The sequence below is a fragment of the Aptenodytes patagonicus genome, chromosome 5, assembly GCF_965638725.1.
Source record: "Aptenodytes patagonicus chromosome 5, bAptPat1.pri.cur, whole genome shotgun sequence".
Classification (NCBI taxonomy): domain Eukaryota; kingdom Metazoa; phylum Chordata; class Aves; order Sphenisciformes; family Spheniscidae; genus Aptenodytes; species Aptenodytes patagonicus.
In genome coordinates this window covers 41,477,829-41,504,187 of record NC_134953.1, presented here as the reverse complement: position 1 = coordinate 41,504,187, position 26,359 = coordinate 41,477,829, and the positions used below count along the sequence as shown (strand labels likewise).

The 26,359-nt window shown below is 46.2% G+C and overlaps 2 protein-coding genes across 9 annotated transcripts in view; both read left to right on the top strand.

Moving 5' to 3' along the window:
* The window catches only part of PRKG1 (protein kinase cGMP-dependent 1), a 541,470-nt gene extending 523,989 nt beyond the window's left edge, over nt 1–17,481 (top strand). For all 8 annotated transcript variants that reach the window (XM_076339487.1, XM_076339489.1, XM_076339486.1 and 5 more), the window contains 7 exons: nt 1,748–1,837; nt 4,277–4,418; nt 6,632–6,795; nt 7,736–7,858; nt 7,956–8,018; nt 9,063–9,129; nt 13,362–17,481. In XM_076339487.1, the coding sequence (XP_076195602.1) occupies nt 1,748–1,837; nt 4,277–4,418; nt 6,632–6,795; nt 7,736–7,858; nt 7,956–8,018; nt 9,063–9,129; nt 13,362–13,460 (748 nt within the window). In that variant the 3' untranslated portion in view covers nt 13,461–17,481. The remainder of the gene's footprint in view (nt 1–1,747; nt 1,838–4,276; nt 4,419–6,631; nt 6,796–7,735; nt 7,859–7,955; nt 8,019–9,062; nt 9,130–13,361) is intronic.
* A 2,193-nt stretch (nt 17,482–19,674) lies between these two features.
* Nucleotides 19,675–21,070, top strand: DKK1 (dickkopf Wnt signaling pathway inhibitor 1). Its single transcript, XM_076338169.1, has 4 exons — nt 19,675–20,115; nt 20,245–20,401; nt 20,510–20,620; nt 20,820–21,070. The coding sequence occupies exons 1-4, from the start codon at nt 19,675–19,677 to the stop codon at nt 21,068–21,070; spliced, it is 960 nt and encodes a 319-aa protein (XP_076194284.1).
* The last annotated feature ends 5,289 nt before the right edge of the window (nt 21,071–26,359 follow it).

Below are 26,359 nucleotides of genomic sequence, written 5' to 3'. Positions count from 1 at the left end.
CTACCTTAATTAGAGAAAGTAATGCCTTATTTCAGTAGCATTGAAATTACTGAACAATTAAAAATATTTAGTTACTCATATTTTGGATTCTTGAATATGTAGGTTTTCTGTAAACCTTAACGTAGATGAAATGTTTATTAAGATAAATTATATTTTGTCCAACTGGCAAGAAGCAGAATTTTTTTTTTGTTAAACTCATAGATTTTAACCATATGAAATGGTCAGTAAGTTTGTTCCAACTTTTTCTGAAAAGCACTTTATAACTGAGGTTTTAAATGTCAACATAGGTAATACTAGAGTATGGAAAGATCTGAAACACGGGTTCATTTTTTTCCTCTAAATTTTGTTGTGGCTGCAAGTAGCACCTTTTAGCTACAGAAAATTTCCCAGGTAGATAAGCACTGAGCATATTCAGTACCCAAACTCCTGCCTACATCACAGCTGCACCTGCTGGGATCTTCTTCTGTTAAACGTGCCAAAAATATAAGCTGTGTGCTGGATGCTACGCAAACACAGACAGGAGACAAATGTTGTCTAGCATCATGATGTGAAAGCATATCGGAGCCAAGCTGTAGCTGCCAGGATGTTTTGCCACATACCTTAAGTTAATATTTAGCTGAATGCCTTTGAAAGGAACTGAATCCTGCTGTGTTTTCCCCCGGTCCATCACACAGCTCCATAAAAGATACTAATAACTGGATTTATCACTAGCTGGGAAGAGCTAGAATCTGCAAAACCACCTGTTTTAATTTATATCATGTTCCATCAGCCCTTTAATTTTTAACTCTTTGATATTCCCATGAATGGAGCAATTACACCATAACAGAATATCCCTCAGCATCCCCTTCTGCTGCGGAGCTCAGATTTTTAAAATGAATTTCTAAACAGTGCAGCTGCAAAGAAACCTTTCCAGTATCCACGTACAGCAGGCTTGTTCCTGCAGGCAACCTGAACCGATATACCCACATATGTAACAAGAGGTAAAAAAGTAGTTCAACATTAAAATTAAATAAAACAGCTAATACTGAATTCCCTATTTTTATTTCCATAGTTTTATAGTTCCATTTGTTTAATATATCATATTAAACACAGAGCACGGATTTTACCAGACAATTTAGATTGTACTTGAGAAGGAGGACAGGTTCATAAAGCCTGTCCCATCTATCCCTTTAGGCAACTTTTCCTCCACGTTCAGTCCCTGCGAGGAAGAGGAAGAGCACTTTTAGATACCTACATGTCAGTGGGTTCTCTTTAAAGTCTACGACATCATTGGGTTTAAGTTCTGAAATTAATCACAAATTGGGTGGCGCTCCTTTGAAATGATCAAATGGAAGGAAGACTGCTGATCTGCAGCTGGACTCAGTAGCGTGAAGAATAAGATGATATGGATGTTATAAAAAATGGTAGGAAAACTTCTCTTTCAAGCACATCTGCAAAGCCAAGTGTCAGGTTATGTCATTAGAAATGGCAGATTTTATATATAGCACCCAGAGTAGTGGTGACCTCTTCTTCTGAGGTCCACGGTATACTTCACCACTCAGATGCCCATCCTTTTCTGCTGAAATATTTCCCATGCAAGAAAAGACATTGAAATGATCTCCTTAAATGTAGCACTAGCTCTGAAAGATTCCCCTTAGTCTTGTGGTGCTTCCTGGGATGAAGCCAGCGGTCTGTGAGAAGTGGGAACGATTGGTGCCGTTGCTTGTATTGTGGATTTATTTATGATTTTCTCATTTGCCAATAACAGGCTGTACAGGACGTTCAAGGACAGCAAGTACCTGTACATGCTGATGGAAGCCTGTCTAGGTGGAGAGCTCTGGACAATTCTCAGGGACAGGTGAGTTGTAAGAAACCATTGTCCTACAAAGTGGAATATTTTTTAATATGCCTCCAGATAACCAAAGGTCTTTATCTTATTCAAGGCCAGGTTGGATGGGGCTTTGAGCCACTTGGTCTAGTGGAAGGTGTCCCTGCCCATGGCAGGGGGTTGGAACTAGATGATCTTTAAGGTCCCTTCCAACCCAAACCATTCTATGATTCTGTGATCTTTCATGGGCAAAATCTGGATCTTACCATGCTATGTTTGATTTAAGATCCCAGAAAAGTAAGGAGCTATTTTTGTTCCTATGCAGTTGACTAGAGGCAAAGTGAATCCAGTTATAACTGAGAATAAGGACTGATTTAGGTTGGATCCAACATGTACAAGACTTTACGTAAGAGGAGACTTATCCAGAGCTACTTTGTCATGGCCTCTCTGAAAAAATACAGAAGGTAGTGATGGTAGCAATGGTAGTTGTGATAAATTGCATCTATGACAAGTCTTTGACTGCCCTTTCCCTGTGTCTTCATCTGTAAAGGGTACCCCTTAATAGCTGGCAGCATATTTTAATTTTAATCCAAATAATTAATTATTTAATTAATTTAATCTTTAATTACCTAGAACAACAACTTTTGCAACCACAGAAATTACAGCTGTGTCCTTGGTGCCCACACTACTCTTTCTCACGTTTGGGAGTCTGGCTGGAGGCTCAGGCACCGATAGGGAAATGTGGGACTGTCTTAAGGGCGACAAAGACTTTGGGCACCACATGGTAGATGATGGCAGAGAATGACTCTGCAGGGTGCGGCCAGTCATTGCAGGAGGTGCAATGTCAAGGTCAGTCTTGCTGCATTCCTGCAAGACATGTTCCAGAGATAGGGTCCTTCCAGTGTGGCACCTTTAGGCATTGCTGCCGTGGCCATTTTAGACTCTGGACTTGCAAACCAAGGCCCTGAGGTGGCAGTGGCATTAGTGAGGGTTCACAGTTGCAAATGAAATCCATGGGAAAGTGCATTTTCAAGGTAAAAAATGCAGACTTCTTCAAAGTCATCCGAAAAATCACAATTTCCCATCCCAGAGAAAGACCTGCTTTTTTCATCTCAGTATTTGCCCCGGTGCCCTCCCTCTGTAGCTGTGAATAGCAACATCCACCTCTATCACAGAGGCACTGTGATAAATAGCATCTATTAATACTTCTTAATATTTATGACACAGTCAGGTATGATAGCGATGAGGAGGAGGAAATCAATAGTTCTGCCTGGGCTTTTAGTCCAGATATCACATATTACACAAGGGCCGCTCATCAAAGTGGGAAACAGGATCATGCATCAAATCCACACCCTGCAAGGAGCACTACACTGTCAGGACACAGAAGTGCCATGGAAAAAAATAGTTAGGAAAGCATGTAATTACATACTGCGCTGTAATGCACAAGCAAATGTGGTCCTGGTATTTCCTGCCTTGGGAGGGTTTGACCTTGCAATGTTTGGTTTTGGTTGCGGGTGGGTAGGTGGCAGGTGGGTTGCGTTGGTGTACATGGAACATGCACGTAATGCGCCTGCGAGGCAGGAAAAGATGTGGTGAATTGCGTGTAACTATGTAATAAGCTCATAATTGGAACATAATTTAATTAAATTTGGAAAGTGAAAGAAATGCATCAAAAAGATTGATCAGAAAGCAAAGATTAAATTCTTTTTTAATTACCTAGAACAAATTTTTTGTAATTCTTCTTTTTCCTAACAGCATGCCTTCTCCGGGCCATTAAAACGAGAACCGTACCAAAGTTAGCAGGTGCTGGGTTGTATTTTTTCATCGTCTTTGTCAGAGGCTGATAATTTCATCTTTAATTCTCTCGGCTTTAAATTGTGGTTCTGCTGCCACCTAGCTTAGACACGCTTCTGAGCTCAGCCAGCTCCCACCGTGCACTCCTGCAGGGCAGGGGGATATGGTTTGCTTCGGAAAACTGGTTGCAAACTGGTGCTGAAATGAGGATCCAAAAGTGCAGTTTATGCTGAATTTGCAATTAACACTTCAAGTCCTAGCAACTGTAATTTTTCTGCCTTTTGTCTCGGTTATGAACATTAATACAGGAGTTCTTGATCTCCACAGCTAAAAATAGTTTTATCACCCAAAAGTCAAAGATTATAATTAAAAAAATCACCTTTTGCTTACAAGATAATGATTTGTAAATTTTAATTCTATGAGAAGAAATTATAAAATAAAACCTAAAATATTTTAGATATGAATGTTTGATATAAGGGTGGATTGAAGGGAAAGATGCTAACTTCAAAAATGAAAATGCAATTAAATTTATATATAAAGGTGAGTTAAGCAAGAGGCACTTTCTGGGTATTAGAGTGATTCTACTGAACTGTATAGATATTTTAACAGCAGGGTGAAGTCCAGTAAGGGAAAAGATCTAATCGCTTTATCCCCTTTCCCTCTCATTTTACATAGAGGTTCATTTGAGGATTCGACAACCAGGTTTTACACAGCATGCGTGGTCGAAGCTTTTGCCTATTTGCATTCCAAAGGGATCATTTATAGGGACCTCAAGCCAGAAAACCTCATTCTGGATCATCGAGGTTATGCCAAACTGGTGAGTGCCTGCAACATCTGGTTTGCCAAAAAAAGTCACTGCTACTACCAGACAACTGGTGTTAGGGGTAGAGGAGAACACAGGAGTAGCCATAGAGGGTCAGAAGCAAAGTCCACCCAGCCCAGGATCCTGTCTCTGATGGTGGCCATCAGTAGATGCTGAGATGAGATCAGGGCAAGGGTGTTGTTACCCACCACCAGGATGTTTTCCCAACCTCCAGCAGACTGAGACTCAGGGTACAACTGAGCTGAAAACACTAGTTCCTACTTGAAATTCAGATCTGTTGTCCTGAAGTGGAAATGTTTAGAGAAGAGCATCAAGGGAAATCCATCCAGCTGTTTTTGAGCTACTGAAAGACTGAAAAATAACTTGAAAGTAAGTGTCTTAAAATACTGGTGGGAGAGGGGGAGGACTTGCATCTGTGGGCTTTACAGGCAACGGGTGAAGCAAGTTTTGCAAGCTACTGTTTCTGTGTCAGGCCCTTTGTGTAAGCAGTAAAAAAAGGTGTTCTTAATAGAAATATTAATCCTGACCCTGTCATGGCAAGAAATTATTATTATTAATTGCTCTGGACTGTGTTGCTGAACTGTGGCCAGTGCAGCTTCTTGCTTTAGGAGGGCCACTTGTGTTTTAGCACTGATAACACACCTGACTGATCTGTGCAAACTCCTCTGGGATGACTGCGTAAGGCTCTGCCTGAAACTGCTCTTCCCAGAAGGTTGTGGTCCTTCTCCGTGCTGTCCCCCTGCAAGATCCACCTCCTCAAACCAGGATGACAGCATGTCCAAGACCTCCACCCCCAAAATTAGGGAGTTTCTGATGGGTTTCACTGTATTGCTTTGTTCACTCATACTACTTTTTTGCCTCAAAAATCACTGTAGAGGTGCCCTGCATGTAAGGTACACCCCAAATGCCAGGTGAGACCATGGAGAGGAGGAGAAGAAAAGAAAGACTTCCCTTGGTGGGAGGTGCTGGAGGATGTGGGTGCTTAGGAAGCCATCAGTGAAGGATGGGCCAATGCACTCCTAAAAAGAGCTGCGTCCAAGAGGGGCTGATGCCCTCCCTGAAAGTCACAGGGTGCCAAGGTTTCTGTCTCTCGGCTTGGGGACTCTTCCCTGCCTTTGGGAAGGGAAACCCAGGAGTGGTGTCAGCAGGTGGGAGCAGTAAAGTCAGACCATCTCCATCATGGACCTTTATGGCCTGGTGGCAGCCACTGTGTCTCACTGTGACACTAAGCCTAATGAGTGACATCAGAGTTTATCCTCTACAGCATTTCACTAAGGCCGGGGGTGTGCAGCGAGGTGTCGGATGATCGAGAAGGATTAGGTGCAGGACTGTCCTTCTTCTCACCCCAGGAGGATCTGGACCAGGGTCTCTGCTGGTCCCATCACCAACCCCCAGCTGCTTAGATGTTTTGACCTCCCTGAAAACGTCCATGATAGTACAAGCAGTGTCCCAGATCTCTTGTGGGACTGTGACCATGTAGGACATTTTGCCCCTGACCAGCACAGGAAGGTGCAGGAGCATCTTGCAGCCATCAAGGGACAGCAGAGTGTGCTACAGACCACAGCTCTGGGCCAGCACAGTGCCAAGGCAGGGGAGGGCAGAGGGGCTAGAGCTAAAAATACAGTAGCTCTGAGCTCTGCCTGGGCCCCAAAGGATGGCTTCGGTTCCCAGTATAATCTGATTTTCTGTGCTTGCTGGTGCCATAGGGGCACGGCTATAGGGGCACGCTGAGGTTTGTGAGCCCACCAGCATGTTGCAACAGCCTCAAGCAAATTGGGAGGACACTTGTACTGCATTGCTCTTTATACTGGGGGAGAAACCTGAACTTTTCAGTAGATGCCAAAATGGTCAGTATTTAGCCTAAATAGTTCCTTGCTCAGGTTAAGGCTGGGAATTTAAAAAAAACAAAAGCAAAATAAATCAACCCAAGCTGTGAATGATATGAAGTTACATCACCCAAGAAACCCTTGGTGCTGGCATTTGTTCTTCTTCCCTCACGAGAATCTTCCTTTTATATTACGAAGGATAAATCATCAAAAAGGTCACTGCAGTTGCCTGGTTCTGGAACAACCCACGATGCTTTAGTTAGGAGAATATTCCCACAAGGAAACCTCCTTTCTGCTTTGCTTCACTTCAAGAGGAGTGGAGCACATGGCCGACATTGCCTCTCGTGCTCTGCCCTGATGGTATTCTGCTCCTTTCCGCAGGTTGATTTTGGCTTTGCAAAGAAAATAGGATTTGGAAAGAAAACATGGACTTTTTGTGGAACCCCAGAGTACGTAGCCCCCGAGATCATCCTGAACAAAGGTCACGACATTTCGGCAGACTACTGGTCACTGGGAATCTTAATGTATGAACTCCTGACTGGCAGGTATGGGCATCAGGGTCGGCGCCGCTGCTGAAAATAGATCCGAATATTTCTGCTGTTGTCACCCTGATTAGGCAAGGGGAAGGTTCAGAGCGTGTACTGTAGCGGCACAGCACTGTGCTACTGAACCTAATAATTAGTTTTTCCACTTTAAATCACAGCTTTCATACAGACCTCTCAAATGGCAAGACATGAGCAGGCTTTTTAGGAAGTGATGTGAAATGACACCCAAAACATCATTTTTGGCCCTGAACTATAACTGAGAGTGAGCTGAATGTGGTAGGGAAAGGGTTTGCAATTCAACTGGGGAGGTGCAGTGATGGGCTTCCCTATGTCTGAAAAAGAGGAGATAGACCTGACACCATGGGGACTTGAGTCCCAGTATCCATCCCTTCCCTTATTTAGTTTTGGTTGTATATATTACTGCTCATGTTGGCAGTAGCAGCTTCCCTGCACTTCCTCACCTCATCTCCCATCACTCACTCCCAGGGTACAGGAGCTGGAAAAGGATCCATCACCTCAACCTGCTCATCCCTTGGGGCTAGACCCAGGCCCCTATTTCTGTTAAACCAATGGAAACCTAATTAATCCCCACTGAAAGCATGTCACAGCATCAGAGAATAAGCCAGCGAGCGTTGCTCAGACCCTTGTTCCTCGGGCTGTTGGGACATGGGCCATCATGGAAGTGAGAGGTTTAGCATGTGCTGCTGCAGAAAACATGACTTTACTCTTTGGTACTTCTGTCCAGCCAGCACCGCTGACAGTATCAGAGCTCCTTGGCTGAGAAATTATTAAGATCAGAGGAAGCAAAGCATTGTTAGTTGTCGTCTACCTTTTCTCATTTCAGTAGGGTACTATGTTTTGCTTTGTTGGGTTTTTTTAAATTGATCTTCAATGCTATTTTAAAGAGAAGCTTTTAATCTTTTTCCTCTCCCCTCTGAAGTCCCCCTTTCTCAGGCCCAGACCCCATGAAGACCTATAACATCATATTAAGAGGAATAGACATGATTGAATTTCCAAAGAAGATTGCCAAAAATGCTGCTAATTTAATTAAAAAACTATGCAGGTAAGCGTATGAAGTATAATCACCTTGATCTTATTTGCAAAGAAATGAATTGTTCAGAAGGATTAAGAAAGTAACCAATTTGTTATTCGTTTTATAGGGACAATCCATCAGAAAGATTAGGGAACTTGAAAAATGGAGTGAAAGATATCCAAAAGCACAAGTAAGTGTCTTCTCTACCATCTATCAGATCCAACCCACAGAAACATGCATTTCAAATACTGCAATTTTTAACAAAAAATACTCTTCTTAAACTCCTTTGGCCTTTCCCTTCTAGTGTGCTTTAGACTCTAATTGAATTTCCATCAGACTTTTTTTTCCCAGTGCTTTGGTATAGATGCCAGCCTTGCCTATCAATCAGCAAAACGCATTGCACATTGACCATTACACTTTAATTACTCTAATGCAGAAGAGTATTTGGAAGCAATCCAACTCGGCCACTGCATGCTTGGATTTTTTTTTTGTTGTTTTTTTTGTTTGAGGAATCTCTTTCCAAGGTTTTCCTTGATTTCCCTCCCTGCCCAGCCCAACACACTTTCTCTCTACCCATAATGTTAATTCATCATCCCTTTTGGTCTGATGGGAGAAAGTTGTTAAGTGATGTCTCATAAGTTTTCACACTGCTGGAGGGGAATAAGAACAAGTTAGAGACCCATTGCAGAAGCAGGCTATCTCACCCATCCATGCTGGTCCTTCTCTTCTCCCATCCCCAAAGCAACAGAAATGGCGGATGGACATTTGGGGTGGACAGATTGAAGGCTCAGCTCAGGGCTCATCCACCCATCTAAGCTGCTGTAGCTCGAGCAAACCCAAGGTGCCCAAATCAGGAGGAGGACATCCCTGTGCATGCCCTTAGCTCCCAATCTCATACGAAGGAAGGACATTAGGGGTCACATATGCGAGGGATTGACCCTATAGGAAGGAAAGAGCAGCTGCCAGGACATCTGCAATGAGGAACAGTTTTCTTCTGAGCATTGGTAATTTGTACTTGCTGTGGTATCACCACTGGGTTGCTATACACACTTCATTTTCAGTCCCAAAAAACATATATAAAGATGACAGGAAAAATTATTAAGACTAATTGGACAATTTGAAGAAGATGACTGCAGGAGATGAAACCCACTGTTGAAGCAATTTAAATTTCATTTTGTGCTACAGAGAGATTTTCACCGTATGTCTAACTGTTTCATTATTCCCTCCCCTCTAGATGGTTTGAAGGCTTTAACTGGGAAGGGTTACGAAAAGGGACACTGACACCTCCTATAATACCAAGTGTAAGTTTTCCTACTTATTTTCTCCTTCCCAGCCAATAAGTTTCTTTTACATGAATGTTGTGAGCTTCAGGCATTAATACGCTATAGATAAGTGGTGACAGCATGTGCTTTATTTCTTCTGGAGATGCTTGAAGAAGTCACGTTAGAGACATTTCTAGCTATACTTGGTCTCTGGGCAGTCTCTTCCAGGAGAAGGCAGTTTAGGGAGGGCTTACTGCAATGAAATGCCCTTTGCAGCAGGAGATCAGGGCAGGATCACTCACTACTACACATTTTTCTCTTCCTCACCTGCTCCATTTGTTTCTTCATCTACTTTTCACATTTCACTGGAGAGCTGCCACTTTCACCCCTTCCCTCAGATGTGTCCTCTTTCTTTCTCCTTTATTCTTATTTCTTTTGGTGAGGCAAGTAGGATTTGTATGCCATCTCCCTTTTCTTTTGCATTAACCTTTCCTTCTGTCTTTTCTTTTGTGCTTTTCACCCTTTTTCCCCGCGTCTGTGTCCAACATGAAAAGCCTTGTTACCGCCTAGTTTATGTTTAACTGGGAGCAGACATGGAGGGACAGCTCGACTCATTTTCCTTTGGAGCAAAGCTCTTCCTTTGATGTCTTTGTGAGCTCTTTACCCACAAAGCCCACTGCAAAGGGAAACCAAACAGGATTAGCTGATAGAAATTACCTTGGCCTCTTCTGTTCTGCAGCCTCCCCTCCTTGTTTCAACTTAATCCCTTTCTCTCCATGCCTCTCCCGCGGGATCACCAAGAGAATGACATTAGCAATCATGTTTAATTGCACCCCGTTGCTCCATCCGCCCGTGGTGCTGCACCTCCTGCAGCAGCGGCAGGCACGGCTCCGGGGCTAAATCTGCCATCCCAAAGTTTTCTTAGCAGCTATAAAAGAGCAAGAGGGTTTTGCATCCCCCCCTTTTGCCCTATGGGCTTCAGAAGTTACTGGCAGTCGGTGGGAGAAAGCAGGACTTCGCAAATATCTGCCTAAAGCAGGATGCCCAAAGAACATATAAATGTTTTATAAATCAAAACTGTGTTTTTTCGGTTAAGCTTCTTTTTAATGACTATTAATTTGTCAGCAGTACTGTTCACCACATTTCAAGTCAGACTATAAAGTCAAGTTTGCTCCTTTATATCCAGTTTCAATTCCTGGTTTACCTGTGCAAGATGTCAGTGTAGCCTGAAAATGCCCCAATATGTTTCTCTACTTGTTTTTCATGGACTTTTAGTTTAGTAAGAACATTTCCAATACTGCTTTTACCCAATATACATATGGAGCCTGCATGTCTAACCCTCAGACAGCACAACCAGCAGCAGTGACTTCAGCGGTATCTGCTCTCTGTGGGCATGAATTGCTCCCTGACGTCCCCAAGCTGGGACATTGCTCCACCACTAGAAATGGTCTCTGCTGCTTTGGCATTGCCTAGAAGAAGGCCTCTTTCCAGCCTGTTGTGCAGGAAATCATGTTTTCTTTGCTTTTTCAGTTAGGTCCAACACGGTAGGAGAAAAAGGTTGTGTGAGCACCCAGTTCACTTTGTTGGCGTTATTTCTTGGCATCATCAAGGCTGTATGTTCATGGATCTGGTGACATCCTACCAGGGAACATGTCTGTGATTGCTCCCAAGAGAGTGATCTGCTGTCACCCTTTTGGCCAGCACACCACCATCAAGGCTGTCCAAAGTAGATGGGAGCATCCTTCCCTCTTCAGAGGAATCCTTCTTCCAGGACAACTCAATGCTGACAGCCATACATTGCCCTAATCCCAATTCAACACAGCTCATTCTTTCCTAGAGCTCTTAGGACTAATATCTTCTCTAAACATACTCTTGAGATCCTCTCCAAAACCTGCCTCCATTAACAAGTGAACCTCGTCCACCCCAAAGCTGTCTGTCCCACTGAGCCTTGTTTTCCACAACCAGCTCAGTTGCTTTGGCAAAAGTCCCAACTGCCAGTAAGGGCCATATCTGAAAAGTGACCTAACATACATAGCTCTGGGAGAAGAAATCAGGTTTTCCTTCAATCAGTGCACCTCACCTTGTTATCTGAAAAGGAGCCAGCAGGGCTAACCATAGAGACTAGCTATTTTCTTAAGAAAAAAGCCTTCCCCAGCTCTTAAACCCTCATCAGCAGTTATGTGGTACTACCGGCAAGGCAATCCTTAGCTGCTCCTTAGCTCTTATTCCACAGGATTTTAGGAGATCTCAGTTTACAGCCTGCTCCTAGGACATTGCTTCAGGGAGCAGCTGAGCCTTGATACCACCGCTTAAATCTGTGACAGTAGGTGTCCTGAAAAGCTTTCCTTCTTGACTCTTCCAAAGATGTGCTGTCTTGCATCACAGCTCTTGCCTTTGAGAAAGACATGCAGATCTTTGCACCATAATTCATCTCAAGACCTGATGTTGGTAAGCAGCCAGACAGCTGATACTGATGTTTGCACTTTATCTTCTTGGATGGACAGGAGATAAATCTAGAGTGTCCTTTCTTGGCTGAAGAGGGCATTGAGAGGGACATTTGTTCCCATGTCTCTGACAGTGAAAGACTGCAGGCCATGTAGGTGACCTGGACCTCAGAGCTGTGGGGAATCGCACACAACAGCGTTAACATCACATAAAGTCAATCAACAGAGTAACAACTCATCCAACCTTTCTTCCCCAAATCATATTTCTTCTAAGAAAAAGAAAACCCTCTATGTTTGAGGTGTTGGATATACTTAGCCTTTTTATTTTGTCAGATGAAACAAAAGGCAATCCATTTCCCAAAGCAGGACTTACTTCCCTTAAAGCCTCATCTAACCAGACCTCAAAAAACCGTGCTTGCCCTGCTAGGTGCTCCCAGAGTGGACATCTGCAGAGGAGCCCCAGGGAACTCCATAGATGCTTTCACCCCATGCAGTCCACTCATACACTGTCCATCACTGCTGAGAGGCTTTCGCAAGAAGCTACAGCTCATGTGCGTCCTCCGTGAACGGCCACACCAACTGCATCTCTGATACTTTGGTAGCTAGTACCTTGTACATACATCCCCAACACTTCTGCTCCCAGAGGGAGAGCTCACATGGCGTGGGCTGAGAGAAGCAGAGGGATGTGGTCCAGCCCATGGCACCATGGAGGAGGGTGAGTGTGGAGCACCCCAAGGGTGAGGACCCAACAGGTGAAGGCTCTCCAACTCAACAGTGCCAGCACCAGCAAAGTAAACAGTATTCAGTACACAGGGAAGCATCTCATCACTCTGTAGTACTCCACTAAGCTTTTACAGGTCGGTTTTTTTCAAAGTGAGTTGGGTATTCAGGGATCTTAATTTTCCCCAAGATGTCTTCAGCAGCAGGGAAATGCCTATGCAGCTGGGCAGCAAATTAAATTTAGAGCTGAAGCTGGAGCTCTTGTTGATCAAATAGTCTTTTCCCAAGGCTTATAGCAGCATCCAGCATCAAATACGTCTCCTGGACTGTAGGCTGGGCTCTGGCTGTGGCTTCTCCACCAGCTGCACAAGTGAAACAGCTAAAAAATACAGCAAGTGTTTCCTGCGCAGCACACCTATGGCAAGTGCAGTCCCCTCCAGCCTGCACTGGCTACTTGGGGTATGGCTCAAAGTACCGATTTTCTCTAGTAAGACACTGATTATTTTGGTCTGGAGAGATGCTGGTCTGTTTTTGTATTGTTTCATTTTTTTAAATTGCATTGAATGTATCAGGGCCTCATTGTAAGAAAGTTTCAGTCACCATTGTAAAGCAAAAAAGTTAGAAATTATCTAGCTATGGTAGATTTTAAATGACATTATTTCCAAAAAAGAAACTTACTTGACCTTCATCCTAGGAAGATGGGTTTCTCTGGTAGGCTCCGTAGGCTGAGCAATACTTGTCAGGAAACTCAAAGGCAGCAGGGCCCAGCTCACAGCCTCAAATTCAGGATCCTGGAGCCATGAATTGGAAATCCTGGGCTTTGGGGAGGCCCAGGGCTTTTCCAAGTCTATTTTGCCAACCTTGTAATCATGGGTAGGACAGTTGCTCTTGAACTAGAGACCCTAGAGGGCCTGGACCATTAGAGTAGGGGGCTGTGGGAAGTCCTCCTGGGATTCAGCAAAATGTTGTTGAATGCAGAATTTTTCTTGCTTGTTGTAGCTAGCAATGAATGCTTTTGAATGATCACAGTTGTGAGATGGAGAGGAAATGTCTGCAGAAGTCCACTCTGATGATCGTCCCCTTCTTGTCACTCTCTTCTTTCCGCAGGTTGCATCTCCAACAGACACAAGCAATTTTGACAGCTTCCCAGAGGACAGTGATGAACCACCCCCTGACGACAACTCAGGATGGGACATAGATTTTTAATGTATTTCTCTTACCTGCTTCTGCCTTGCTGAAGACAGCTTCCTGGGACAAGGCTGCCAGCGAAACCGAAAGAATTGGGGAGGATTAGTGCTCGGGGTCACCATGATGCCTTGATTGATGCTGCTACAGTAACTACAGTGGCATTAGGACTTATTGCTTAGATGACAATAGTGCTCTTCATGTTTTATGTTCAAACTTAAAATAGCAGTTGACATGGTGGTCCTGATGCAAAGCCTTTCACCGGTAAAGAAATATGTTTTCTATCACTGCGACGATCTTGCTACACTCTTAATTATAAAAGTCAAGAGATACATAGTGTAAGACACACTTAATTCTAGCTGCAAGGTACTGGCTTTATCAGTAGGATCAATAGTAATTTATTGAGTGCTGTAGCTAAATACAGTGCAGGATTTGGGTTACTCCCACCCTCCAAACTCTGTAGGTCTTCTACTATAGGCCAGTGTAGGAGCAAAGGAGGACCACAGTAGTACTGGTCAAAAAGTTCATGTCAAAGCAGTGGTAAAATTTGTCCTTTTTCTTTCCGAGCAGTATTCTTGACAAGACTGAATGTTACCTTTCCTCTTTCTTTTTGAGAAAATTTTTTTTAGCCTGGTAAAACAAAAGCACAACTGCTCTAGATCCTGTTAAGGCAGATATGGGTTGCTTCTCTCATAGAGCTGAGAACATACTGTAACACAAAGTTTGGGGTTTTTTTTTCCTTTCCCTTCATACAAATACATAACTGCATGAAAAAAAAATCATGAAATTAATCCATTTTACATATAAAATAGTGCTTAAATAATGGTCCTGTAATAAAGTGACAGCAGCCCACTGGTCTTATTGATTAGCTATTAGGCATAAAACTAAGCTTAATTTTTACCTTTTTAGAACCCAAAGGGAAAACATAAGACCCATAATGTACTTTATAGGTGCTATGTACATCCTTCATCTGTGAATATAAATTGAGTCAACCACCATTTCAGAAATATGTAGCAAGAGGCATTGTTCTCCATCAGGCTCTTAGATGACTTTACGTCTCCATGTCTGCATCTTTTCCGTGTTTAGTACAAAGCTAGTTAAAATAAAAGGTAGTACAAGGCCAGTTTTCTGGCTCTATTTGTAATATTGCCCATAAAAATGTAATCCTAATGCCTCACAAGACTAAGGAGCTCCATGGAAAAGTCAGTGGAATTAAACGGAAAACCAATATTAGATATGTTCATGTGAGGTCTCTGTGTCTCCAGTGTACCAGGTCCCCAGTGACCATGTTAAGGCACGGGGATGGTTAGAGCCGAGTCAGCTCATATGAAAAAAAGAGCTGAGGAAAACGGTATTATTGTGTGTACACTTTTCCCTCACTTCTACTGCTTTTCCTTTGCTTTAGTGCAGTCTCTTCTGATTTGTAGGACATAACAGAGGAATCCTGTCCTGGATGCCTGCTGGTTGCATATGCATGGGACTAAAAGTTTATCAGCTTTCAGTCTCTATAACAGACCCTGCCCAAAAAAATTAGCAGATGCTGCCCCATTTCATCTCAGAGCTGCCAAGAGCTGTTGTATATGCTGGAAGTCAAAAGATGAACTTTCGCTCAGAAGTCATTTATATGACTTTTGCCTACATAGTACATGGAAAATGTTAAGTTTTAACAGTAAAAAATTATTTCCCTGATGCTAGATCCCAACTCTTTTCCCATGTTCCTAATGAAAGTGACTTAATAGAGTGTATTAAAAAGATATTTTCTCCCCTTCTTTGACAGCATCAACAATGTCTGTTATTTGCCAGCAAACTAAAAAGCTCGGTCATCGCGACCCCTTCGAAACCAGTCTGTGTCGCTGAATTTGCTCCTTAGTTTTCAGAAGGGTGAGGCGACACCATCGGCACAATAACTTCAGGTATTCATTAATCATTAAAACTTGTTTGCCTTGAGAACCATAGGGAAAAGATAGTAACTACGTCTCCTGGGAATTACTCGTATAGGGCAAATACACGATTGCTTTTCAGCCTTTCTCTGAGGGATGGAAGACACTGAAAGCCAATGCTGAACACTAGGGCTAAAATAATCACTAGGCATCTTAGCAAACAGGCTGCTGCCTAAAAGCCAAATTCTTTACTCACATCCCCCCAGTTTTTCACTTGATGGATATGGTGACGTTGGAGGAGAAAACTTGTTGCGTTTGGTAACTTTCTATAGAAGAACAGAGAGAGGAGTTTGTCCCAAAATGATGATATTCAGTAGCTGAGATGCAGCGGTCAGTCAAGGGGTTGCTGGGAGGAAGGACCATCACAACAATTTTGGGGAGCAACCCGGAAACATTACGGGAAGAAGGTTTTAAAATGGGCTGATGGGTTATTTTTCTTTTTCCTATCCTTTTTTCCTTGTGCCACACACGGTAATTAATAACTGCAGCGTGCGGCATGCACTGTACCGAATATAAGTTTATTTTGATATCAAACACCTCACTCGACTTCCATCACCTTTCCTAAGCATACTTTAAACAACATACTTAGCATATGTATATGATAAACGCCTTCATTTATAAGTAATATATTTGAGTTGCATTATAGATAGATATATATATTCACAACAACGGATTGCCTCTGTGTTTCCACTTACTGTCCTTTCTTCTTTGTCTCCTTTTTTAATATATGGGATGACGGCGTATTTACGTAAGGGGAAATCAGCTCCCGTATTTAAAACGAGTGTATTAAGATTGGTGTCGCTAAGACACAGAAGATCCGTAGCTTCTCACAGTGCTGCATTATCCATAGCAAACTCTTATTTAACAACAGGACCACAAGCGAATATTTATGTAAATAGGTATTTTCGTGTTGATACTTTGTGGTACACATATAACTTTTTCTTTTTAGAGTTCCATGGCATTATTACTTCATTTTCTTATTTGTAATGTAATGTTTTTAGATCAATAGACTTGAATTAATGTCATAATTGTCAGTATTATTAAACTTTATGTCAACTGTACTGTTAACTCATCTGTCCCATAATTTTAGAACATGACTAGCTATCTGGCATTGTTGCAAGTGCCTTAAATCCATGGCATCCTAAAAAAAAAAAAAATTTACAAATTTGGTGTTATGCTGCATGACAAAGACAAACACACCTCAAAATGTCGTCCTTTCTTAGCTTGCTGCGTTTTACAGTTCTTTCTGCTACCAATTTCTAAGCCTTTATTATATAATATTGATGAATTACAGAAATGATGAAGTCGTTCTCTTATTTCTGTTCAATGTACCAGAGCTGTGTATCTGTTAATGAGATACAGAGTCATTTCTGTGAAATGTATAAATGTTATGTGCGGGTCAAATTAATATATGACATCCTATCAGTCTGTAGACAGGTATTCCTGTTTTGCTAAGCTGTGCAGATTCAACCCATTGTGCCGTCCAGCGCCAACCTCCCGTCTTATACAAACCCCATTAGAAATCTCCCACCCAGAAAAAAATGATGAGCGACTTGGTGTGCAACCTGACCTGAAACCCTGACACAAAGGCGTAGCTGGTTTGCACCACTCAACAAAACAGGATCCATGCTTTTCCCCTGACTCCTTCGATATGCAACCCACCGCAGAGGCAAGCCCTCGGCACTCCCGCAGAGCTGAGCTGGAAAGCTGGAAGCTCCTCGTCCTCCACTGCTCCCCAGCCACGTAAACCAGGCGTGACGCTGAGACTTGGGTGGTTTTAGGGCTTTACCGGCAAAAGGGGAAATTCTCGTTTGGAGTTGCCTATCATCCCGAGTCCCAGCTTACGCTGCTTTTACACTGGCCCTTTGTTTTATATTCTTATTTTCTCCAGTTTTCTTCTTACATGAAAGAGGTTTTGTTTGTCAGAAAAACATCGGTCATCCACCGGTCGTTGGCCGGTTGCACTCTTTTGATGTAGATTTAAGAACTTTTTTTCATAAACTTAACCGCTTTTGTTTTGCTCTGTATTTTCCCTGCAGCTGTAATTGCCGAGTGCCTGTTGTATACTTTATAGAGTTGAAATAAAAATAATTACTTTTGAACTGTGTGTCGGTGGCTTTCTTCCACAGCAGAAGCCAAGTTTGGGAAAGTTCTTCTGGTTAGCGATTAAATCGGGTTTTTTATTCTCATTTATGATGATACGCCGTAAGAGATAACCTAACAAAATGTATGGCACTTAGTGATTAGTACCGGGATCCAGATTTTCTGCAGGATGCAAAGGCAAATGGCCACAGTTACTATACTTTAGTGCTTATTTGCGCACTGGCATCACCCCGAGCAGCCTGGCCGAAGGGGTCTGAGGCCAATGGAAGTCCTGCTTCGAGCAGGGCTGGCACCGGGTGACCCCCACAGCTTGTTTCCAACCCAAATTATTCTGTGAATGTACTAAGCGATAAGCACATTTGCAGCATGTTTAGTCTTCAGGGATGAAGAATCCACTTTATATTTTGACTGATGCCAATATAAGCAAGTCCAGGACACGCAGCTAGGAAGGGACCATATTTCCAACATGAGTTGGCATCATCCCTAGATGGGATGTGACTGCAAACAACACCCATGTCAAAAAACAATGGTGTCCTTGTCATCACCGTCCCTTACAGGAAATGCCAAGAGGTGGTGATGGAGGCGCAGCCATTAATGGCAGCACAGCCATGGGATGTCATGAAGACATCACCTGTGTATGCAGGATGATGCAGCATTCAGGATGCTGAGACTCTGCCTGTCCCGATGGATTTAAATCCATCCCTGGGAAACTGCTCAGCGCCCAAGTGACATAACTGTCTTCTTTAAATCTCAGCAAGGTCAAGGTTAAGGGTGTACTTCAGTGCTATGTGGACACAGAGACAGGTAGAAACTGGGGAAAGGAGCAAGAAAACATCCTCCCAGGAGGGAAATAAATTTGGTAACTGCCTAAGCAGGAGCCGGGAAATACCACGAGATGATTTTGCAGGTTGCAGCAATCACAGATAGAAGTTAGTAATAGAATAAAAAGCCCAAGGTGACGTGGCCCTCACCTGAAACTGCAAGGGGAATACAGGGGTTTCGGGGCAAGGTGTGGCCTTCATTCCTGCAGGCTAAAAATAGCAAGGCCCCGGTTCACCTGACTGTGGCAGGGATGTCTGCCAGCTGCTGACTCAGCAGCACTGCTTCCGCCAGCACCTGCGTTAGATGCTCGCCGAAACTTTCCCAGCCAATTATTAGCCCGGCTTGAGCCTCTAGGGCCTGAAATACCTGATAGCAGCTCCCCGCAGAGTGACAGCGATGCCCGTCCCGCTGGAGGTGGGTGAGCGCTCCTGAGGTTTTAAGGGCAGGACTGTAATGTCTGAAATCACCCACCCGTTCGGGAATAAGTATTTATGGTGAGCTCGGGCATCGCTGCGGTGTTTAGGCTTTTTGCCTGTATTTTCTTTCAAACCCGGCTTAAAAAAAAAGAATAAGAGGCTGTCATAATGAAAAATCAATTTAATTAATTGGGTTTTGCTACTACACTTGCAAAACCTCCGGGGGGGGGGGGGGAGGGGCGGCGCTGCCCTGTCGCGGCCGCCAGGGGGCGCCGTGATGCCGGTCGCCCCGCGCTGCCCGGGGGAGGTCGGGGGGGGCCCGCGGCGTCCCGAGGGCGCCGGTGCAGGGACCGGGGCGGGGGGGCAATGGGGGGCGACCCCTTTGATCTTCCCGCATCAAAGGACCCGGGAGCTCCCCCACCGGTGTTGCACCCCCATCCCGACGGAGGGGCTGCCCGGGGTGGGGTCAGGCGAGTGCGCGGGCAGGAGCGAGGCGAGCCGGGGGGGGGCGATAGACGGCGACGCACACTGACGGGGATGCGAGCCAGGGCTCAGCGCCCCCCGTGTCTCGTCCCCCCCACCCCCACCCCGGGCAGGAGGGGTGCGGAGCGGCCCCCTCCCTTCCTGCAAAGCTGCGCTGGCGCCAGGAAGGGCGCGGGGGAGGCGGGGGGCGCAGACTTATAGGAGACCAAAGGATCGACTCTGCCACCGGGGGGGAGGGCTCTCTGCACCCCACCGCGGCTCCCAGCCACTGGGGGGGGTTGCATGGGGTAAGCCCTCCCCCCCGCCTTTCCCCGTCCGCCCCCCGTCGGGCGAGGTGCCGCGCCCGGCTTGAGACAGCGGCGGCGTCGGGGCGTGCGGAGCATCTGGCCGGGGACCGGACTGGGGGGGATGCCGGGGCGGGGGGGGCGTCTGCCCTCGCCGTTGCGAAACCCCCTCCCGGGCCGGCGGCCAATGACGGAGCCCTCGGGGCGGGGTGGGGGGTGGTTTTGGGGGCTCATCGGCACAACCCCCCGGGGGCCCTTTGAAATCCCATCCGTCGTGCCCTCCTCCCCGAGGGGGCGGGCGCAGGAGGCAGCCCCCGGGGGTATAAAGGCGGCGGCGGGCAGCGCAGGTAGCTGCTGCTCGGGGGCCGCGGGAGCTGCTGCGCCGACGGGACACCAACGGGGACGAGGGGCCGGGAGGGGACGGGACGGAAAGAGGATGCGGGGGCTGGTGGCGCTGCTGGCGGCGCTGAGCTGCGCGGCGCCGGCGGGTCGGGCTGCGGCGCCCGGCGGCGCCCTCAGCTCCAACGCCATCAAGGGACCCCCCCCGGGGGGGGCGGCCGAGGCCAGCGCCGCCCCCGCCGCCCCCTTCGACGGCAGCAACAAGCCGCCGCCGGCCGCCACCCGGCAGGTAGGAGCGGGGATGCACCGGGGATGGGGGAGGAGGACACACCGACACCGGGGATGGACACACACACACCCGGGATGGGGGGAGTGGCGGCCCCGCTGACCCCCTCCGCCTTCTCTCTGACCCCCCCAGCCTTTCCCCTGCGCCGAGGACGAGGACTGCGGCCCCGAGGAGTTTTGCGGGGGGGCGGCCCGCGGCGGGGGCGCCCCGCTCTGCCTCTCCTGCCGGAGACGCCGCAAGCGCTGCCTGCGCGACGCCATGTGCTGCCCCGGCACGACCTGCAGCAACGGTGAGGGGCGGCAGGGCTTGGGGAGGAGGGGGATACCCTGGGGGTGTCCGCGGGAGGGGGTGTCGGGATCCCCCCCGTGGCTGACAGGCGTCACGCTGCCTCCCGCAGGGCTCTGCACCCCCCTGGAACCTCCCCACGGCGCCGCCGAGCTGGACGAGATCGGAACCGAGGTGCTGCCCCGACGGACGCCTGCTCCCGCCTGGCTCCCCACTGCCAAAGGTAAGGGGGTCCCCAGCATTGTGACCCCACTGTCCCCCATGGGTGGTTGCCTACCCTGCCCCACTGTCCCTCATGGGGTCAGTCCGGGACGCCCACCCTGCCCTGCTGTCCACTGTCCCCCGTGGGGGATACCCACCTGCCCCACCATCCCCCGTGGGAGCATCCCAGGCTGAGCACATGCCACACTGTCCCCATGCAGGTGAGGAAGGGGACTTCTGCCTGCGTTCGTCAGACTGTGCGGCCGGGCTGTGCTGCGCCCGTCACTTCTGGTCCAAAATTTGCAAGCCAGTGCTGCGGGAAGGGCAGGTGTGTACCCGGCACCGGCGGAAAGGCACCCACGGCCTGGAGATCTTCCAGCGGTGCCAGTGCGCCGAGGGGCTGGCGTGTCGCCTCCAGCGAGAGCACGGCCCCACCGATGCCTCCCGCCTGCACACCTGCCAACGGCACTGAGCATCGCCGGATGGATGGATGGACAGGACGGGATGGACTCCGGCCCCGCCGGAGCAGAAGGTTGTTTCTCGAGGGAACTACTTTTAAGCAACTAATTGCAGTACGTTACTGTGTTGTGAATACTCGAGCTGGCACTTAGCTGTACATAACGCTGGGACTTTTAATGACTTTTTTTTCCGAGGGTGCTGCCTTGTGCTCTTCAAGCCGTGACTGTGACTTTGTACACACTGGGTTTTTAAATCTAGGTCAAAGGGATGCGACCGTCTGTTTCCGAGCGAATAAACCATTCTTTAAAATCAGCCCGAGACACCTGTGCGTCCCTGCCTGCCTGTCCCTGCCTGCATGTGGCCACCATGGTCCCTCCCTGCCCCACAGGAGGGGAGATGCACCCGGGGAGGGGAAATGCCCAAAGTCGGGGGGGGGAGGTGGCTTATCACTGGCACCCCACAGGAAAGGCCGTTTGGTTATCACTATTTATTCAGCTGTTTTTCAGGAATTACAGTGTACCATGGTAGCCACTGATACCCTCTGGCCACTGGATGCAGGGCCAAGGATGGGCAGTGTGGCCAGGTCTCTGGGAAGGGCAGGTGGCAGCAAAACACCCTTCTGCCTGATTTTTCCATGGGGTGAGGAGGGAGTGAAGGGTCAACAGAGGGGCTGTGCTGGACCACGGTGCATGGCTGACCACAGGACAGTGCTGAGGAGCACAGTGATCTCAACCACTCCATCAGTGCAATCTTTGCTCCATGCACAATAAAGACTTGCTTTTCACTTCACTTTGCAGCCTGTTACTATGAGTTTGCTCCCTTTTGGGATGGCTTGGAGGGAGGGAAAGCTGCAAGAACGCATTTTTTTTCTCCCACACCCTTTAGCTTCTAGTACTGTCTGCCTATTGCAAGTGGTTGTAAATGTGTGTGGAGTGAGAGCAGGGGCCATGTGACACAGCATGGGGCTGGTGAGCAGCAAGTGCAGTGCTGCAACTGTGTCCTGTTGCGTACCTGGCAGGCTGCCCTCAGCCTCCCTGCAGTCTGGGGAAGGTGTTCGGGATGAAAAGCCATGCCAGAGTCTTCCCTGTACAATTCAAAAGTGCTTTGTATCCAAAGTCCAAATCTGACTGCAAAGCAGCGCATCCCTGGGTGGCACTGAGGGCACCGTGTCCCAAATTTTGCAGGGATGCTCCAGCAGTGCCACATCTTGTTTTAAAATGCAACCTGATCACTGGTGTTTGGTGCCCCTAGCGTTAACGCTGCCTATTTAGGGACCTCAGGGACTGCACTGGGACATGAGATTGCTGAATACAAACCAAAACTGCAGCTCTCACAGGAGTCAGCAAGTACCAGCTGGTGCTGAACCAAGCCCACAGCTACAGAAAATGCAAAGGAGGGAGCACACAGCCCCATGTAGAGGGAAATGACTAAAAAGGAGCCTTCCTCTTGCACGGGCGAGTTCATCCACGTCTTTCCTCCAGCTCTTTTAAAAGCTGGGCAGCATCCAGGCAGGCTGAGAACAGCCAAAGCTGCCCCAAACCGGAAAGTAAAGCACTGGTGCTCCTTAAACCACCTAAATGCACTGGGGAGTTTGTCCCCATCAAACTACTTGCAGCAACCAGGAAGGCTGCTATAGCCAGAGCGACTGTGGCTGGAGCTGTGGATGCCACAAGCTAAATAGCGATCTGCAGGTCACAGTGATGCTGTGCGGTGGCATTGCTGGACGGCACATGTTTAAGTCTCACCGTCCCAGGTCTGTGCTCAGGAGCAGCTTTTACCAGGGTTGCAGCATGAGCTGGGGTTTGAAGCAGCCCCCTGAAAGAGTTCATGACTCAAAGCCTTGAATTTACTGCTTTAATCACTGTGCAAGGCTTCAAAAATTGTTTAAAAATACACATTTTAACATACTTTTTAAAAATAGATAATTTTTAAAAAATTAATGATTTTATAACATACTTAATAATAATGATGATTATGCCCAGTAATAGTCAATAGCACTGGAGCAATGAAGGTACCTGGCTATGAATAAAAGCATCAGTAACTATTTAGGTGAGTTCAGATCTGACATCTATAGCGGCATATTTTATCCCTAGTACATATCAAATAGTGTCATTAGGGTTTTTTTTCTCCATACAGTTACAGCACTCTCTCCTTCCCAGGTAGACCAATACAGCTTTGACACCTTTGAAGGCAGTGAAAAATATATTCATGGTGCATTAAATACCAATTATGCATCTTTTTGGTTCAGAATCACATTATATCAAACCTTGCCCGCTCGCAAGCATGCTCGGGTGGACGTGGAGCTCAGCATCACCACACCCAGCTCCATCCTTGCAGACACATTTTAGTACCAGGATGGCCTTGCAGTGACACCCAGCACTCTTCGGGACTTCAGATACCTTAATAAAGTGATTATTTCAGTCTGAAAAACCTTGGGTACCATTTCTTGTCATTGTTAGTACCGTGTTCTCCGTCCTCTTTTGTTTTGGACATTTTGGCCATCTGCGTACTTGTCCACGCATTAACCAAAAATTACTTTATGCTGCTTATGCCTTGATTTTCTTCTCTTTCTCAGTCTGGAAAAAAAAAAGAGCAATTTTAGCAGTCCTTTTTAGGCAAGAGGAGCAGCTCAGGTCAGCACTGAGTGTCTGACACAAGGCATAAGGGACCTCCAAAGCACAGGTTGCATCTGTCTCCTGTGGCCCATGCCCATCTCCAGCAGGATGGATGCTGACACAGCAGATTTCCAGAATAATTAGTTTCATGGCTAGATTTCACAAAAGTAATGGTTTTGTGGTGGGTTATTTTTTTCCCCTTCCTCTTACCACATCTCAGCGAGCAGTCAGGATCTCTTCCCATTTCTGCCCCATTTGACCTTTCGGGGTCTGTTCTTCAAGTAGAGAACCAAGAAATTTGATTTAGTAACATCCCTTAGGGAAAAAAAAAAATCGTGACAGTATGACCCATGTCTGTTAAGACTTAAAAAAACGTTTCTTTAAGGGAGAGATTTTCAGCCTTCTCTGTCCCCACACATCATTCAGCCTCCAGGACATGAACCTGCGTTAGGGCTTCAGCAGCCTGAGAAGTCAAAATATTCATTTAGTGCCAACAGCAACTCAGAAATGTGGATAAATGGAAGATGGGTGGGAGCATTGGGATGTCCCGAGGAATAAATAGGCAGCATCACCACGGTCCCTCCTGTATTCATCTCCCCACCGGCAGATGTTCCATATTTCAGAAATGCCTGAATTAACACATGCAACCTCAAAAAAAAAAAAAAAAAGCATATGGTAAGTTGAATATACAGTAATCAGACTTGGAAAAAAATGGGATGTGGCAAGCCCTTAAGCTTGAACTGGCTGGTGTGTCCAGATCTGGATCTCATGCTCCGATCCAAAGAGAAAAGATGCAGAGAAACACGTTATTTCAGCACGTGACACACAATCCAGTAACACCCGTAGTAAAAGGTATCTCAGGATGCGCTTCCCCCACCTGTCTCCTCTCTAACAAAACTATTCCCCCAAAAAAAGACAGAAAAAAAACTTTATTCTAAGCAAAGAGAAAAGCTAATAAAAGAAGCAGGTTTTGGTGGATAAGGAGGTTTAGTACCTCTTGTTTACTCGCTGTTCCTGGTTGTAGGGCTGGAAGAGCTAACAGTAAAGCTCTATAAAGTTAAATATTGTTATTTATAACAACAAAAACCCGAAGTATTGCAAAGCAGCCTTCCCTAATGACTGGTTGCTGGCAGCACAGCTTTACAGCATTCTGCAAATATAACCCTTCCCCTTCATTTCTCCTTCAAATTAAATCCTATATCATGCACAGCAGGTGGAAGGGTGGCTTCAGCCCTGGCAGAGCATAAATAAGCACGATCCCGTCGTCACTGCTATATGGGCAGCACAGCCCTATGCAGAGCATGAGGGTGTAGCACTTTGCCCTGCTCATCCCTTAAACTGAGTGTTTTTCCCAGGTTAGTGGAAGCATGGGAAAGGAGCTGGTGATATCCCCTCCAAAGTTTTACCTTTCAAGGATCTAAAGGAGGGCAGACTAAAAAAGCAGCACATAACTTGGTGGGGTCTGAGCCCCCACGGTGGTAGGACACAGTATTTAAGGGGTCTGCATGGGCTGGATCAGTGTCTGCAGTCCACTCCTTCGTGTACTCTCCCGACAGCTACAATTGCAGTATTACAGGTTTAAAAGGTTCTATTCCCTTCAATATCCATTTATGGGCCAATTTGCTATTAATTTGTCTAATTTTTTTTGGAAGCCCTTTCTGGACTCTTAACCACTGGCTTGCTATATACACCTTGCATTTCTGCAGCACTCGGCTAAAAATAATAAAGCAACATCCTAGAACCCCATAGCCCTACCCCAGCCCTGACATGACACGGGCTGTATAAACGCAGATGGCTTCAATGATTTCAAGAGAAAATTGAATCACTCTTCCAACTATGCCACAGTTTTCCTGAGATGATTTTTCTGTGCTGTGGGTACAGATTTCAAAGAGATGCTTTCACAGAAGCATCATCAGAAAGCCCCTCTCTGCTGTACCTGATGACAATATTGGCATAAAGGCATTAATCTTACAAGGGAAGAAGTGGGGAGGATGGGACACAGCGCAATTTTTACTGTGATTTGTGGTGAAATGAGTTTTTGGGGAGGCAAATACTATTTTCTTCTAATTTTCTTCCTAAGTTCTTTCAGAAAATACTTTCACAAGTTATAGCACAAGAAACATCCCTTTTTTTTTAAACAAAGCTTTAAAATAGACGCTCATGCTCCTCTTGCTTCCCCCCGATCTTCAAATCACACTTAAAACTAAACTACCATGCCATTAAAAACACTTGTCTGAGGAATGAAACCCCTCTCTGTACTCACAGAGTGCAAGAAAGGGTTACAAAAGTCCCTAAATCCACCCACAAGCATTAAGATGAGAAGAGTTCCTTTTTTTTTTTTATACTCACCTTTCCTGACACAGAGCAGAAAACTGCACATTTTGACTCAGAAAGATGAAAGCCCTGAACAGAGAGAGCAGGTGAAAACCTTTACAGATGTAATGCAATACAGAAAGCTTTTGGGGTTTTTTGGTTTATTTTCCCTTATATTTGGGGCTGGGTTTTTCCTGTGGGGAGTTAACCCACCTGCTTAAGCTGCTCTGTATCGTAAGTCTTTCACCTGAGGGCTTGGTGAAGCAAAACTTGATCTCACTTGGGGTGGGAAGCAGAGCATCCAGGTGGCCCAGCTCCTCATCACCCCTTGCAGAGCATTAAAGGTATGGTTTCCTTCATGCCTTGTGCTTCTT

Bases quoted from the DNA above. Each gene is read 5' to 3' on its own strand.
- DKK1 (XM_076338169.1), top strand. From the start codon at position 19,675: ATGACGGAGCCCTCGGGGCGGGGTGGGGGGTGGTTTTGGGGGCTCATC. The intron at 20,116-20,244 runs GTAGGAGCGGGG...TGACCCCCCCAG, and splicing joins CGCCGGCCGCCACCCGGCAG to CCTTTCCCCTGCGCCGAGGA. The intron at 20,621-20,819 runs GTAAGGGGGTCC...GTCCCCATGCAG, and splicing joins CTGGCTCCCCACTGCCAAAG to GTGAGGAAGGGGACTTCTGC.